The sequence below is a fragment of the Colletotrichum destructivum genome, chromosome 5 (assembly GCF_034447905.1).
Source record: "Colletotrichum destructivum chromosome 5, complete sequence".
Classification (NCBI taxonomy): Eukaryota; Fungi; Ascomycota; class Sordariomycetes; order Glomerellales; family Glomerellaceae; genus Colletotrichum; species Colletotrichum destructivum.
In genome coordinates, this window is record NC_085900.1 from 3,037,501 (window position 1) to 3,052,103 (window position 14,603).

Below are 14,603 nucleotides of genomic sequence, written 5' to 3' on the forward strand. Positions count from 1 at the left end.
CGACGAATTGAAAGGCCGGAGAATGCTGATCTGGCGGCGGCTTGACACACGCACACTCATGAACCATCCAACCCCTCCCCTTTCCCGAGGTAAGTCTGGCCCTGTCTGGGTTTTGGGCATGGCATTCTCACTTTCTGCTCCCCATGAATTGAGAATGGGCTTAGTGAGAAAGAGAGCGAGAGTTTTTGGTCCACACTCATCGTCCGGTACAGGAGTCGGAAGAAGGCCTGAAGCGAAAAGACGCCTGGAACGGGAATGCCAGCCAAGGCTTGCGAGGAGGAACCTTGGGATGATGAAGTGGCCTCTCTCTCTCTTATGTGGTTCGCTGGTCTTATACGGAAACTCTAGCTTTTCGAGGAGTTGTACGAATACGCAGTGACTTCATGGTGAGCAGCAGAGTACCAGAGTACCCAGTTGAATGAGTACCGAGGCAAGTACAGACACACCTAACTAAGGTAGGTAGGTGCGTAATAGCCCGATGTTGCAAATAGAGATGCGTGGGGTACCTACCTACCTTAGGTACCAAGTGAGTTAAGCAAAGCAAAAAAAAAAAAAGTACAAGAAGAAGAAAATGTCATTTGAGCTTAGCAGAGTGAGTCCCACGTCGGATCGAATGGGAATGGATAAGCCGGAAAGAAAAAAATGGACGGGTGGTGGGGTGAGCCATTTGGCATTTCTCACCTGTGAAAGAATGTCCCCCCCGACTCCCCAGTGCCGCCGGATGCTTCGCCCAATGACGTTGTCTGTGCATTTAGCAACATTCTGTCGCTAAGTACTTGGGTATCTGGGCATGTACCTGTATGCTCTTAAGCGGCCACATCCACCGCCACCACCGCTACCACTACCACCAGGTACCTCCACCACCAACACTGACCCCCCCCCGGTCTCTCGGGACCCTCGTGCTCTCCTTCGCTCTCGGGCTATTATCGCTGCTCTTGTGTGTTGCTTCTCCCCAATAATACCCATTTACCTCCTCCGGGTGGCTTTCTCTCTCACTCTTTTCTCTCCCTCCTCGGCGTCCGTCAACCTAGAACCTTACACACCTCGACCAGCTGTACTGTCAGACGGACGGGTTCCAATACCCATACTTCTTTTTGGAAAAGACCTGCGTTCCCGCCGCCTCTACCGTCTCTCCCAACCAAGTACCCTCTACTTACTGCTTCTCGACGGTCCATCTATCTTACACACCTCCTCTTACCTCTATCCTTCCACTTCCGGATGCACCTCACATGCCCTTTCGACTTTTCCTCCCAGCCAATTCTCCCTCCGAATGCGAGCTCGAACACGCGACCCGGCTAATCCAATCATTTATATTAACCAACGCTGGCTTCACCTGTGCCATCTACCCTCTCACTGCAGCCGCCTCCCGCCGTTTTCTTCGAGAAGCGACCACCCGGAGATGACGGCGTCACCAACTCACCGACAGTAGCAAACCCACACACCGTAGCTGTCTCCCTCCTCCCCGGTGCAGCGTATACAACATTACAATGCTTCTCGCCTACCAGATCGGGAGCGTCAAGATCGGAGAGGTCGTCCGCTACACCGTCACCTACACCCCCTCCCAGGACCGGATTCTGCCCTCGCCCGAGCGCCTCTACCTGCGTGTTCGCAACACCTCGGCCATCGCCTTGCGCGCCGCCTTCGTTCACGGGCCCTATACCCTGGCCGCCGCCGCCTACCCTTCCAACTTCAACCCCAACGTCAAGTTTGCGAACCCCCGCCGCTATGGCGTCCCCGAATTCGAACCTATGCTCAAGGCCGGCGGCTCGTGGGAGTGCGAGCTGGTCGTGCCGGAGCACATACGCCAAAGCGCGGGCACCGGAGGCGGCGGTCACTTTGGCGGTGCCGCGCCCGGAGCCCAGGAGACCGAGAGCGCCTCGTGGATCGTCGAGGTGTCGTCACAGGTCATTTTCTCAACCTCCGCCGCCGTTGGGTACGAGGTGACGCTCGCTAGGGACGCAAAGTCGCTGAACCTGAGCTCCTCCCTGCCCGTCATTGGCGGCCAGGCTCAGGTGCCGCAGCCCGGCAAGGTGGCCGACCATCAGCAGAGCATGGGCGCCAAGGACGGCCACCATCCGGCCCAGCCGAAGGGCGTTTTCTCCAAAGCCATCCGCCTCAAGGTTGAGGACACAGCCTCCCTGTGGAACACTCCGAGGCTTCCGGGTTGGGACGACCTCAACGTAGACCGGCTCAAGAGTCGCTCCAAGAAGGACCAGCCTGTGGAGAGCGTCAACACCCAAGAACGGCCGCTGGAGAAGGAGTTTGAGGAGAAGCAGAAGAAGGTGCACTTAGTCGTCCTGACCCATGGCCTGCATAGCAACTTGGGGGCGGACATGTTGTATTTAAAAGAGAGCATCGATCAGACAGTCGCGCAGGCTAAGATTGATGCCAAGGCCAGGCGCGCCAAGGAGCGCGCCGAGAAGGAGGCCAGAGAAAACGGGGACGCCCCAAAAGGCGCCACACACGAGACCGGAGACAAGGCCCAAGACAAGGCCCAAGAAGACAGCCCTGCAGAAGATGACGGGGACGATGAAGAGGTCATTGTGCGTGGCTTCTCGGGTAACGCGACAAGGACAGAAAGGGGTATTAAATACCTGGGTAAGAGACTGGCTAGGTACATTCTCTCCATGTCGTATCCCGACCAGCCGTTTCTGCCCTCAAAGAAGGGCCACACAGAGTCGGCAGTCGCTGCCGTCTTGCACAAATCTGAACCAGACAACAACAGCAAGCCATCCCATAGACGCAGCACGATACACAAAGAAGAAGCCAACGAGAAACGCCCTTTCAGAATCACCAGCATCAGCTTCATCGGCCACTCCCTGGGCGGCCTGATACAGACATACGCCGTCGCATATATCCAGAAGCACTCACCCGAGTTCTTCACCCTAATTAAGCCAATCAACTTCGTCGCTCTGGCCACGCCCTTCCTCGGCCTCAGCAATGAAAACCCCCTGTACGTCAAGTTTGCCCTGGACTTTGGCCTAGTCGGCAGGACGGGTCAGGATCTTGGTCTCACGTGGCGGGCGCCCACCATCGCGAGGAGCGGCTGGGGCGCCATCGTCAGCAACCTCGGCGAGAGCGCACACAAGAGGGTCATGGGCGAGGTCCAACCCGAGTCCAAGCCTTTGCTGCGGATTCTGCCGACTGGTCCGGCCCATACGGCGCTGAAGAAGTTCCGCAATCGCACCGTCTACTCGAACGTTGTCAATGACGGTATTGTCCCGCTGAGGACCAGCTGTCTTCTGTTCCTCGACTGGCAGGGCCTGGGCCGCGTGGAAAAGGCACGGCGAGACGCCGGTCTGGTTGAGACGCTGGTGGGCGCTGGCTGGGCCGAACTGACGGGCGGAAGCCTGGCACCAACACCACGGAGATCCAGCGCCCTGCCTCCGGACGACGAGCAGCCCGTGGACGATCACTCTGGCAATATCACGCCGACGGCTCCGGCCAACGCCGTCGAGGTGCCGCAGCCGCCGCGGAATGCGATGATGGAGGACGATCAGGCCAGTCTTCGGTCGGTGCCTACGCCTTACAACGAAGCAGGGCCCGATGGCGTCAAGGACAATGCCAACAGCGGGCCGTTTGCCGGCTTCTTCTCTCTCTTCAAGGGCAACGAGCAGGCGCAGCCCAAGACGCAGCCCAAGACGCAGCCCAAGACGCCCAGCATGTCCAGCAAGCAGCACAAGATTTACAAGAGGAGTCAGACGATCAACTTTGATGATATCCCACAGACGTCCGGGTCCAAGGTGACTGCAGGCCATGAGCTGGAGCGAGACCAGCACATTGCGCCGCCGAGGACGAGCTTCTTCGAGTCCGCACACGACCTGATCAACCCCAAGATCCCCACCACCGAGTACCTCATCGACCCCTCTAAGCGCCCAAGGGCCATCTTCCACGACCGCGTCTATCACCCATCGGACATCCCGCCGCCGCCCCTCAAGAAGAAGCCCACAGGCTCACTGGCGTCTCGCAGAGGTACCTTTAGGCGGGCTGCGTCAACGGGCTCGGGCGGGTCGAGGACTAGTACTGATTCGTCTCCCCACGCGTCGCAACGCTTCTCGCACGAAGGCACCATGGACTCGACGCGCGACTACGATGACACGGCCCACACGAATCCCGACAAGGGTCCAGACGAGGAAATCGATGGTTCGCAGATGCGGGTCGAGGAGAAGATTGCTCGCGCCTACCACCGCGGCCTGGCGTGGCGGAAGGTGCTCGTCAAGCTGGAACCCGACGCTCACAACAACATCATCGTGCGTCGCATGTTTGCCAACGCCTACGGTTGGCCCGTCGTGAAGCACCTCGTCGACGCCCACTTCAGCGATTCCGCGACCGCCCGGACTCGTGACGAAGACGAGTCGGCTGGCGAGCTGGCGCTCGACATTGGCCAGGCACCGAACAAGTATGGCGACGAGGTCAGGGACAGCGGTGTGGCATCCAACGACGGCGCAAGCGATAGGCGGGCCGCTGGTCTGCTGTCTCCCAATTCCCAACGCGAAGCGGAAGACGTGGTGCCGGACATGCAGGCACCGCCCAAACGCCGCTCGTCGTCACGCAGCTCTTCGACCAGTCCGCCCCGGGTGGTCACCAGATCGCCTAGGCCGCGGACGGAACGGGTCGATTCCGTGACATGGAGTGACCGGGACTGGGCGGACAGCGACGACAGCGACACGACGGCCACGACAGCCAGTGCCAGAAGTCCCAAGGACACCGAGTTCAAAGACAAGGACGGTAACCGGTCGACGACGCCGCTTGGGGGCTGGAACTGGACAGAGAAGATTGTGGGTAGGGGAGGGGCGACCCGTAAGACATCGCCCAAGCCGGACGTTAAAAACGGCGACGGCGGCGGCGGCGGCGGCGGCGTGGATTAAAGGCCTAGACACGAATAATCGGATGCACATGAATACCTACGTAGATAGATACTGTTTTTAATCGATGAGATGACGTTTTGATGACTTCAACCTTGCTCACCGTCGGCACATTATGTGTGGTTACATTATCCTCTGACCAAACATGTTCTTGTTTTTTTGGGGGGGAGGGGGGGAGGCTTTTGGTGAGAATCGAGTTGATTCAAATCTGTCTGGCGATACTTATTTGGTAGACTACGGATAAAACAACTAAACAAAGAGTTCCTACAAGAACCTCATTACAAGAAAGAACTAACACGAGCTACTTGCTGGCCAGTAGCAGGATACTTTTACTCCGCTTTGCCACTGACCAAGCTCCAGGTACCTAGCTAACAGCCCCTTCCGGTGCTGGGACCCCTGCCATGCGCCGGTTGCGCCATCAGCAAGTGGGAACATGTAACAAACGTCTTCTTTTCCGCAAGTTCACTTCAAAACCGGCCAAGGAGCTGCCGTTTAGCCATCATCATGTCACTGAGGCCGTTGTCCCTGAGATCGATCAACGGACTCGGACGAGCCCGACGGGGGTTTTCCACCACAACCCCTGCGCGAGCCGACTTTACCCATGTCGTGAGTTGAACATTCCCACCTGCAATCGGAAGCATCTCCGCCATCGCGATGAGGCCCTGGATAGAGAGGTACCTGCCCACCTAGTTATATGCTGAATTTAACCCACGATAGGTCGTTGGCGGTGGCGCGGTAGGCCTCGCAACAGCGCGCGCCCTCGCCCAGCGCCCGGGGACGTCGACGGTCCTTCTCGAGCGCCACGGCGCCTTCGGCACGGAGACGTCGTCGCGCAACAGCGAGGTCATCCACGCCGGCATCTACTACGGCGCCGGCACGCTCAAGACGTCCCTCTGCATCCGCGGCAAGGAGCTGCTGTACGCCTTCTGCCGCGAGCGCGGCGTCGGGCACGCCAACACGGGCAAATGGATCGTCGCGCAGACGGCTGCCCAGCGCGAGGCCCTCGAGCGTGTGCACGACTTCTGCAAGCACGAGATCCACGTGCCCGTGCGCTGGGTCGGCGCCGAGGAGGCGCGGAGGCTGGAGCCGGAAGTCAGGGCCGCGGCGGGCGTGCTCGAGAGCCCGACGACAGGCATCGTGGACTCGCATGGCCTGATGGTGGCGCTGACGGGCCTGTTCGAGGACGCGGGCGGCGTCGTGGCGCTGAGCTCCGCCGTGACGGCGGTGACGCCGCTCGGGGACAGGGGTAGCGCCGGGTGGGAGGTGCGCGTCCGCGACCCGGCTACGGGGGAGGAGAGCGCCGTCACGGCCGAGGTACTGGTCAACGCCGCGGGGCTGGGCGCCGTCGACGTGCACAACATGATCGTCCCCGCGCCGGAGCGGCGCTCCATGTACTACGCCAAGGGCAACTACTTCTCGTGCGCGGGATCGGCGCCCAAGGTCGGCAGGCTCATCTACCCGGCGCCCGAGCCCGGCGCTGGCGGGCTGGGCACCCATCTGACGCTGGATCTTGCAGGCCGCGTGCGCTTCGGCCCGGACGTGGAATGGGTCGATTCGCCTGATGACCTGGCTGTCAACGGCGCGAGGTTGCCGGCCGCCGTCGAGGCCATCAAGAAGTACCTGCCGGACCTTGACGAGAGTTGTCTAGTGCCCGATTACGCCGGTATCCGGCCGAAACTGGAGAAGCTTGGGGCCGTCGCACATGGGACGGGGTTCCACGACTTCATCATCAGGAAGGAGGACGGCTACGAGGGATGGGTCAACCTGCTGGGTATCGAGAGCCCTGGGCTGACGAGCTGTCTGGCAATCGCGGAACGGGTCGATGGGATACTGTACGCTTGACATGGGTTTGGGCATTCTGCCCAACCTCGAGGTAACCGACCAATCCCTGAGCAACTGCTCGGTGATCCATTCTGCATTATACACAATCGGACTCCCCTGCCGTGAGAGACGCGCCAAAAGACCGTCATCCGTCCATATAGAAGCGCCACTTATTCGACGTTGCAGACTTTTTCTTCTCCCCCTTCGAAAATGAGCGCGTATAATGTGTCGTTTCGTTAGATAAATTGACCAAACTCCACAAAACATGCCAAACTCCGCGACGCCGTCCCCGGAAGCTGTTCCTTTACTTCGGCTATATAATCACGGCCATGGTCCGTCGCTGGTCCGCCAAAAGCAGCACATAAACTCAAATCATCGCAAACTTTACCGCAGCGTCAAGCTGGGGTGGAATTTGCGGCCCTGGACATCGACTTGAAACTCGTAGATGCCGTTTTCGGCTCCCACGTACCTTTGCTATGTCAGCATCTATACAACCAATAATCCCACCACGTGGTGGGGTGATACTCACAAAGTTCTGCCATCCTCGCTCCATGAGATACCAGCGGTGTTATCGGGCTCAGGGGGAGCCTCATGCACCCCGTGTTCGAGCACGACGCGCCGACGGCTGTTGCGCTCTTCCAGATCACGAATCGCAACCGAGTTGAGCAGTGGCAGTATCGAAGCGCGTTCCCGATCCATGCCACGGTCCCTCACGGCTTGCCGCAGATCCTGGATGTTGCTCTCAAACGAAAGGCTGTAGAGCGCCTCGAGATCCGCCCAGCCACTCCCGGAAGCCGTCAGGCTGCGCAGGCCACCTGTTCCGCGCTGTGCCGCCTCCGAAGTATCACCTGGCCGTATGTTTGCCGAACGCCTTGGTGCATAGGGATTCGCCAGGTCCAGCATGCGCTCCCGGTCGCTGTTGGATTGCAGAATGAGCCGCTGAGCGGTGCGTATGCGTTCTTGCGCTCGTTCTCTCGAGTCGCGGATGTTGCCTAAGAGGTCGCCAATGGCCATGGATACGTTCTGGTTGGCGTCGTCGCTGGGCTCGCTGGGCTCGACAGCCATCCGCTCTCGGGTTGTCCGCATCGGGGCAGTCTGTTCTCTACGTGCCGCGCTGCCGTTCCGCGCCCGCGCCAAAATCTCAGCGTCGATACGGGTACCTCTCCCTCCTAAGGGGGGCATCCCTCCAAAAAATTGCATAGGCGATTGCTGTGTCCCTTGCTCTGCCATTCGGGCTGAAATTCGGTCTCTCTGTTCACTCCTCCTCCGCTCCTCTTGCATGGCCTCGAGCACCCGCGTCTCGTCGGGCATACGGACCAGATGATGGCGACCGCCTGGACCGTCGCCACGCCGCCGACGAATCTCAGCGGCGTCTGGCAGGATCGAGGAGAGTGTGTCATTTGGTTCGCCGCGACCCTCGAGCAGTCGAGGGTCGATCGTGGCCCGATCGATGATGGTGATGTGATCGTAGTCGTCCGTCGCACTAATATCTAGGATTTGACGCTGCACGAAGCCGCTTCTTAGATCTGCAACGCCAACATGGCCGCGGTCTTCGGTCCAGGCCAGAAGATCGTACGGGCCGGGGCAGAAGGCCATGTCACGAACAGCGCCAGATCCAGCCATCGGACGCGATGACGTGAAGGAGGTCAGCAAGGGATCGACGACATCAGGGTCAGTGAGGCTCTCGACATCGAACACCGAGATGGTGCCGTACTGTGTCCCCACGGCCAGGTAAGCCCCGGTGTTGGAGAAACATGCTGCAAAACTCCCTCTGCTGTCGGATCCGTCGTCTCTGCGCTGGCTCTTGAGTAGGATCTTGTCGCATAGCTCCCAACGATACTCCATCTTGTCCTCGCTCCTAAATGGACCGTTCTCGTCAATGGTTGCCTCCACACGGTGGTGGATGTACAAGAACGGGTCGTCAAGGATTGCTACTAGAAGACGGCCGTCGGGTGAGATGATGGCGCGGTTGACATAATCCGGGTACGTTACGACATCCAACGGCTCGACCTTCTCCTGACTTTCAAAGTCGCGCAACCCAACCAGGACAACCGTCTTATCGTTGTTGGCAAGAACAGCAGCAGGCTCGGCGTAGGCACCATGATGCATCGGACCGGCGGCTGGCGGAAACCACATTGTTATACAGTTGACGCGGTCGCGCGCCAGCTTCTGGCTCTTGGCAATGACGCTCTTGTTAATTCTGCTGCTCATATTCGTCCGCCGCGATTGGCTGAGGAGGGACAAGACATTGTCTTCGGGTCGAACAGAGTCGGAGTCGAGCCCGAGGGGCAGTCGAGCGTCGGGTTCTAGATTGAGTGGGAGATCAAGGTTGGTATCATCGTCGCCGGCGCTGTCTGTTTGAATCGCCGTGAACTCGCCCGTCTCTCCCCCACAGCACACCCAGCCATTTTCGGAGACCAGGCATCGTGGCGAAAAGGAGAGAAACCTGACGGTTTCGCATTCTCTGGTCGTAGTGTTAAGCCGTTGGATGTGGTTGCTACCAGCGCCCCCGGGAAAGTAAACGAGATTCTGCTTCTCCGCGCTGATGAGCGATCGCAGTTGCCAGTGTCTGGTGAGGGGATTAGTGAGCATTCCTCGCATGCGAGCGCGCGAAGAGTGGGCGGCGAGGAAGACGCACTGGGATCGAACAGGGATGCGGTAGTGCTTCGGTGATTTCTTGGAAATCAGGCTGTTCGTCGGGTAGTATCTGCAGGGACGAAGATTTAGAATTCAGGTCGCGTGATGGAAGCCTTGAATAGGATAGGACTTACGAGACGCCGCCATCTCTCACAGCCATGATGGCTTATGGAATGGCCAGAAGATGGGTCAGGAAGCAAACATGTAGCTGCCGAGGCACGCGTAATCAAGCTGCGCTGATCGTGTACTCAAATCAATCGGTGTGTTCGGCAATGCGACGACGGGCAACGTTTGAGAACTTGGTAGCTGAGGAAGCTGTGGCAGGATTCGAATGTAGGATGTCTGGAGGCCTACGTGAGTGAGTTGCACGAGACGAGAGGCAACTTCCCGCATGACGTCCGTGTATTAGTAGCGAGAGGAGGGGCCTGTTCTGATTTCCCCTTGGTCCTGGTTGGTCGGCACCGGAAATGCACTCTACTGCACCTATCTGTAATTACCTACCTGCCTAGGTACATTTTACCTGCCCACCTGGGCGCCCACGCAATGTATAGTGGATTTCCAAAGCAAGGTACCTCTGCAGTACGTACTTCGTACTCGTTTTGATGGAGCTGCCGCGCGGGTTGGTGCGTCGGGAGCTTGGGCAAGTACTCTCCTGGGTCGAAACCGACACCCAATCCCGCTCGCTGTCCGCTGAGGATTTTTAGCCAGCTGACGCCACGTCAAGAGGTGATGTTTTCGGAAACATCCGTGGAACCTCGCTTGCTCTTCCACATAGCTTCAACAACGGATCCAAGTCGCTGTTGACTCCCTATCAACAAACATATCGGCAAATGTCCGTCATTTCCTCCACCAACTCAAGTTCCGTCCAATGCCATTGAGCTTTGCTTCCAATTGCGGGCCCCTTTGCCATCAATTCAACCTCTGTGGCGGGCAGTGTCAAAGATGACGGCAACGTCAGGCGAATGCAGCCCAGGAATTGATTGTTGAAGCCATGGCGCGTTGTGATGGAGTGAACTGTCGGCGCCAACGAAAGAAAAATGCAACGGGGGTAGGCTGGCAACAGTTGCAACGGGGTCGTGCTTCGGGAACTTGGAATATTGCTTTTTTTTCCGTGTTCAATGAGCATGCTGGCTGCGGCCATTTGCAACAAGAGGCACGAGGATGAAGTAAGTACTCAAGCGATCGGAAAGACTCGAGAGATAAGATGGCGTCGAGCCGACTAAGAGTTTCAGGACATGTTGGACGAAATCGGAGACCTGGCCACACTTGCACTTGTTGCTGGGGCTGATCGCGCCTCATGCCAGTTTTACTTGAGATAGTAAAACGATATCCTCGTCAATGAATCTCCTGAGGTTCCTGTATGATGGGGAGGAGAGACATCAAATCTGGCATAGGCTTGCTGGGTCATGCCGTTGCTGGAGCGGAACAATCACTTGGGGCTGACGGCTGGGTGGCAAATTTACGAAGGGAACCGCACATGAGATCAGGCATTGGGACTTCTATCGACAGGTCGGTGCAGATTCCCATCGCAATATGCATCAGGTCATAACTGTGATGATTTCTTTGGTGGTCATTGACGAGAAGGTGTGACCTCAGAGCGTGTTTGCCGCCGAAGTTTCTTCGATTTCCAAGCTACCACCGAACGATATCGCAATATGTCAAGGCATTGACAGACGCCGCCGAAGGATTTTTCTTCTTCTTTACAGCATGTAATGGACCTGCAGAAGCAGACCGCCGTAGACAGGGGCAAAGGGATGTCACCTGTAGGCCTGGGGTTGAAGTTCTACTTTAATCGGGATTTGGCCTCTGGACCAAGCCGTGGTCCACTTTCGGCAGCGGAAGCGCTGCCGTTGGGTCCAACGGATCGGGTCCGTGTTCCGCGATGCCGAGTTGGTCCGCACTACCTAGTTTTTTTGCCATAATGGTCCTCTTTGTAGGTGGGTAGTAAATTCTACACTACGCTCATTGTTGTGCATGACTTGTGACCGATCGGAATGAGGAAAGCAATAGTTGAAACATCCAAACCTCAATCAAGCACGGTGGCTGGAGCGAGCCCCAGGCACATGCCTGATACTTTTCGTGACGCCCTGCGCGAGACCACAAAAAATTGAGCGCAGTGGAACCAGTCACCTCCCAACCCGGCGTGTGTTCAGCTCGTGATAGTGTGGGTGGGAGAGGAGAGTCACACATCAACGCGTCAGTACAACCAGCTACTTGCGCCGCCACGGCAAAGAGCTCAAGAGGCTTGAAAAATTTCCAGCCGAGCTATCCCAGCTCCAACACCCTGGGCGCTGACACCGTGACACGTCCACTAGCGCCACGTCCATTACCTGCGATGGCCAGGCGATCCCGTCACGTGTATGTGTCGCCTCCACCCAGGCTTGGCTCTCCACCAAAAATTACACATTGCGCAGCTGGATCTGTCGGAATAACCCAGGCCGCCATCCCGCCTGCGGTCTTCGGTCGGCTTCTATGACCGGGGGCGCGCATCATTTTTCGGGTCAAAAAATTTCGATCTCTCCTTACCATCACCATTTTCTGGCACCCTCCCTCATCATCCACTTCCTCCCCCCAATCCATCCACTCTGTACTCTATAATAAACGCTCTTCCATTCCTTTCCGCGTGCAATCCTCATTTTCTTCCTACATCCCCTTTTGTTATACCCACACATAGCCAGGCAAGATGATGTCTGCACGCTTTTCTCGAGCTGTAAGTATTATTTCTCTTTTCGCTGCCATAACCTGGTCAGAGTTTGCATGCTAACGAGCAACAGCTGCCCAGAGCTACCAGCTCTGTCGCGCGCTCGGCAGGCTTCGCCCGCCAGCCCTTCGCCTCAAAGTTTGCTCGCTACGAGTCAACGGCGACTGATGGAAAGGTTACCGGCTCCGTGATCGGTATCGATCTCGGTACCACAAACTCTGCCGTTGCCGTCATGGAGGGCAAGGTGCCCAAGATTATTGAGAACGCAGAGGGTAAGCCATCCCATTGAGCCATCATCTCGTCGCTTCAGAACACAAATTGACTCGATTCCATCAGGTGCTCGCACAACTCCTTCCGTGGTCGCTTTTGCCCAGGATGGCGAACGTCTCGTCGGTGTCGCCGCCAAGCGCCAGGCCGTCGTTAACCCCGAGAACACACTCTTCGCCACCAAGCGTTTGATTGGTCGCAAGTTTACCGACGCTGAGGTCCAGAGAGACATCAAGGAGGTCCCCTACAAGATTGTCCAACACACCAACGGCGACGCCTGGGTCTCTGCTCGCGACCAGAAGTACTCTCCCTCGCAGATTGGTGGTTTCGTCCTTAACAAGATGAAGGAGACCGCCGAGGCCTACCTCTCTAAGCCCGTTAAGAACGCTGTCGTCACCGTTCCTGCCTACTTCAACGACTCCCAGCGTCAGGCTACCAAGGATGCTGGTCAGATTGCCGGCCTGAACGTTCTTCGTGTCGTGAATGAGCCTACTGCCGCTGCTCTGGCCTATGGTCTGGAGAAGGAGGACGACCGCATCGTCGCCGTCTACGATCTTGGTGGTGGTACCTTCGATATCTCCGTTCTTGAGATCCAGAACGGTGTCTTCGAGGTTAAGTCTACCAATGGCGACACTCACTTGGGTGGTGAGGACTTCGACATTCACCTTGTTCGTCACCTTGTCCAGCAGTTCAAGAAGGACTCTGGCATTGACCTCTCCGGTGACCGCATGGCCATCCAGCGTATCCGTGAGGCTGCCGAGAAGGCCAAGATCGAGCTTTCCTCCTCTTTGTCTACCGACATTAACCTGCCCTTCATCACTGCCGACTCCTCTGGCCCCAAGCACATCAACCAGAAGCTCACTCGCGCTCAGCTCGAGAAGATGATGGATCCCCTCATCACCCGCACCATCGACCCCGTTCGCAAGGCTTTGAAGGACGCCAACCTCCAGGCCAAGGACATTCAGGAGGTCATTCTTGTTGGTGGTATGACTCGTATGCCCAAGGTCTCCGAGTCCGTCAAGAGCATCTTCGGCCGTGACCCCGCCAAGTCTGTCAACCCCGATGAGGCTGTTGCTATTGGTGCTGCCATTCAGGGAGCCGTTCTCTCTGGCGAGGTCAAGGACCTTCTCCTCCTCGACGTCACTCCTCTCTCTCTCGGCATTGAGACCCTCGGCGGTGTTTTCACCCGTCTCATCAACCGTAACACCACCATCCCCACCAAGAAGTCCCAGACCTTCTCCACCGCCGCCGACTTCCAAACCGCTGTCGAAATCAAGGTTTACCAGGGTGAGCGTGAGCTCGTCCGTGACAACAAGCTGCTTGGCAACTTCCAGCTGGTTGGCATCCCCCCTGCCCACCGTGGTGTGCCCCAGATCGAGGTTACCTTCGACATCGACGCCGACTCCATTGTCCACGTCCACGCCAAGGACAAGTCCACCAACAAGGACCAATCTATCACCATTGCCTCCGGCTCCGGTCTGTCTGACTCCGAGATCCAGCAGATGGTTGAGGACTCCGAGAAGTACGCCGAGACCGACAAGGAGCGCAAGGGCGCCATTGAGGCTGCCAACCGCGCTGACAGCGTCTTGAACGACACCGAGCGTGCCCTTAACGAGTACGCCGAGAAGCTCGACAAGGCCGAGGCTGATGGCATCCGCGAGAAGATCGCCTCTCTCCGTGAGTACGTCTCCAAGAGCTTGGCTGGTGAGGGCAACGCCACCGCTGCCGAGATCAAGGAGAAGACCGATGAGCTCCAGGTTGCAAGCCTGAACCTCTTCGACAAGATGCACAAGGCCCGCGCTGAGTCTGGCGAGCAGCCCACTCAGGATGCCAACGCATCCGAGAACAAGGACGGCGAGAAGAAGCCTTAAACGGCTCTTCCCGTGTCTAGTACCATTTTCTCACCACCCCCCGCAAGCCGTTGATGGCTGGGTAGCATGTTTGATTAGTTTGGGCGGGCATAGACTTGCTTCCCTCATGTTTGTATTCCAACTGTACTCATATTCCGGTCGAATCCGACCGCTCTCTCTTCCTTGTTACCCCTTTTACAAATGTTTGTTAATACCTGCGGTCGGCGGAACCGGCGTTGGAGCATCAAAACATTCACACGAGATACCTCTTCCGGTATTCATGATATGATCGATGGTATGGATCCAGGGGATAAGACGGGGTTGCATATGTACAAAACCAAAACGAATCTGGAGTAGCTAGATGTGATAATTCTACATCCCCCCTCAAATCACCACCGCCTTGCAAGACTTAAACGACGTGACTGCCTGACGTGTATCAGTTCATGGGTGGCTCAATAACTC

At 57.4% G+C, this 14,603-nt stretch overlaps 4 protein-coding genes across 4 annotated transcripts; 3 read left to right on the forward strand and 1 right to left on the reverse strand.

Moving 5' to 3' along the window:
• The first annotated feature begins 882 nt into the window (after positions 1-882).
• CDEST_08462 (Putative alpha/Beta hydrolase, lipase) lies at positions 883-4,943 on the forward strand. Its single transcript, XM_062924621.1, has one exon. The coding sequence runs from the start codon at positions 1,488-1,490 to the stop codon at positions 4,866-4,868; it is 3,381 nt and encodes a 1,126-aa protein (XP_062780672.1). The 5' UTR covers positions 883-1,487; the 3' UTR covers positions 4,869-4,943.
• Positions 4,944-5,295: 352 nt separating this feature from the next.
• On the forward strand, positions 5,296-7,035 carry CDEST_08463 (Putative FAD dependent oxidoreductase, FAD/NAD(P)-binding domain superfamily). Its single transcript, XM_062924622.1, has 2 exons — positions 5,296-5,471; positions 5,583-7,035. Exons 1-2 carry the CDS (start codon positions 5,370-5,372, stop codon positions 6,705-6,707), a joined length of 1,227 nt encoding a protein of 408 aa, XP_062780673.1. The 5' UTR covers positions 5,296-5,369; the 3' UTR covers positions 6,708-7,035.
• Position 7,036: 1 nt separating this feature from the next.
• On the reverse strand, positions 7,037-11,272 carry CDEST_08464 (Putative WD40/YVTN repeat-like-containing domain superfamily). The gene is made up of 4 exons (XM_062924623.1): positions 9,458-11,272; positions 9,325-9,393; positions 7,216-9,255; positions 7,037-7,155 (listed from the first exon to the last, which is right to left on the reverse strand). The coding sequence occupies exons 1-4, from the start codon at positions 9,481-9,483 to the stop codon at positions 7,071-7,073; spliced, it is 2,220 nt and encodes a 739-aa protein (XP_062780674.1). The 5' UTR covers positions 9,484-11,272; the 3' UTR covers positions 7,037-7,070.
• A 575-nt stretch (positions 11,273-11,847) lies between these two features.
• CDEST_08465 (Putative Heat shock protein 70 family) lies at positions 11,848-14,541 on the forward strand. Its single transcript, XM_062924624.1, has 3 exons — positions 11,848-12,033; positions 12,098-12,296; positions 12,361-14,541. The coding sequence occupies exons 1-3, from the start codon at positions 12,007-12,009 to the stop codon at positions 14,160-14,162; spliced, it is 2,028 nt and encodes a 675-aa protein (XP_062780675.1). The 5' UTR covers positions 11,848-12,006; the 3' UTR covers positions 14,163-14,541.
• The last annotated feature ends 62 nt before the right edge of the window (positions 14,542-14,603 follow it).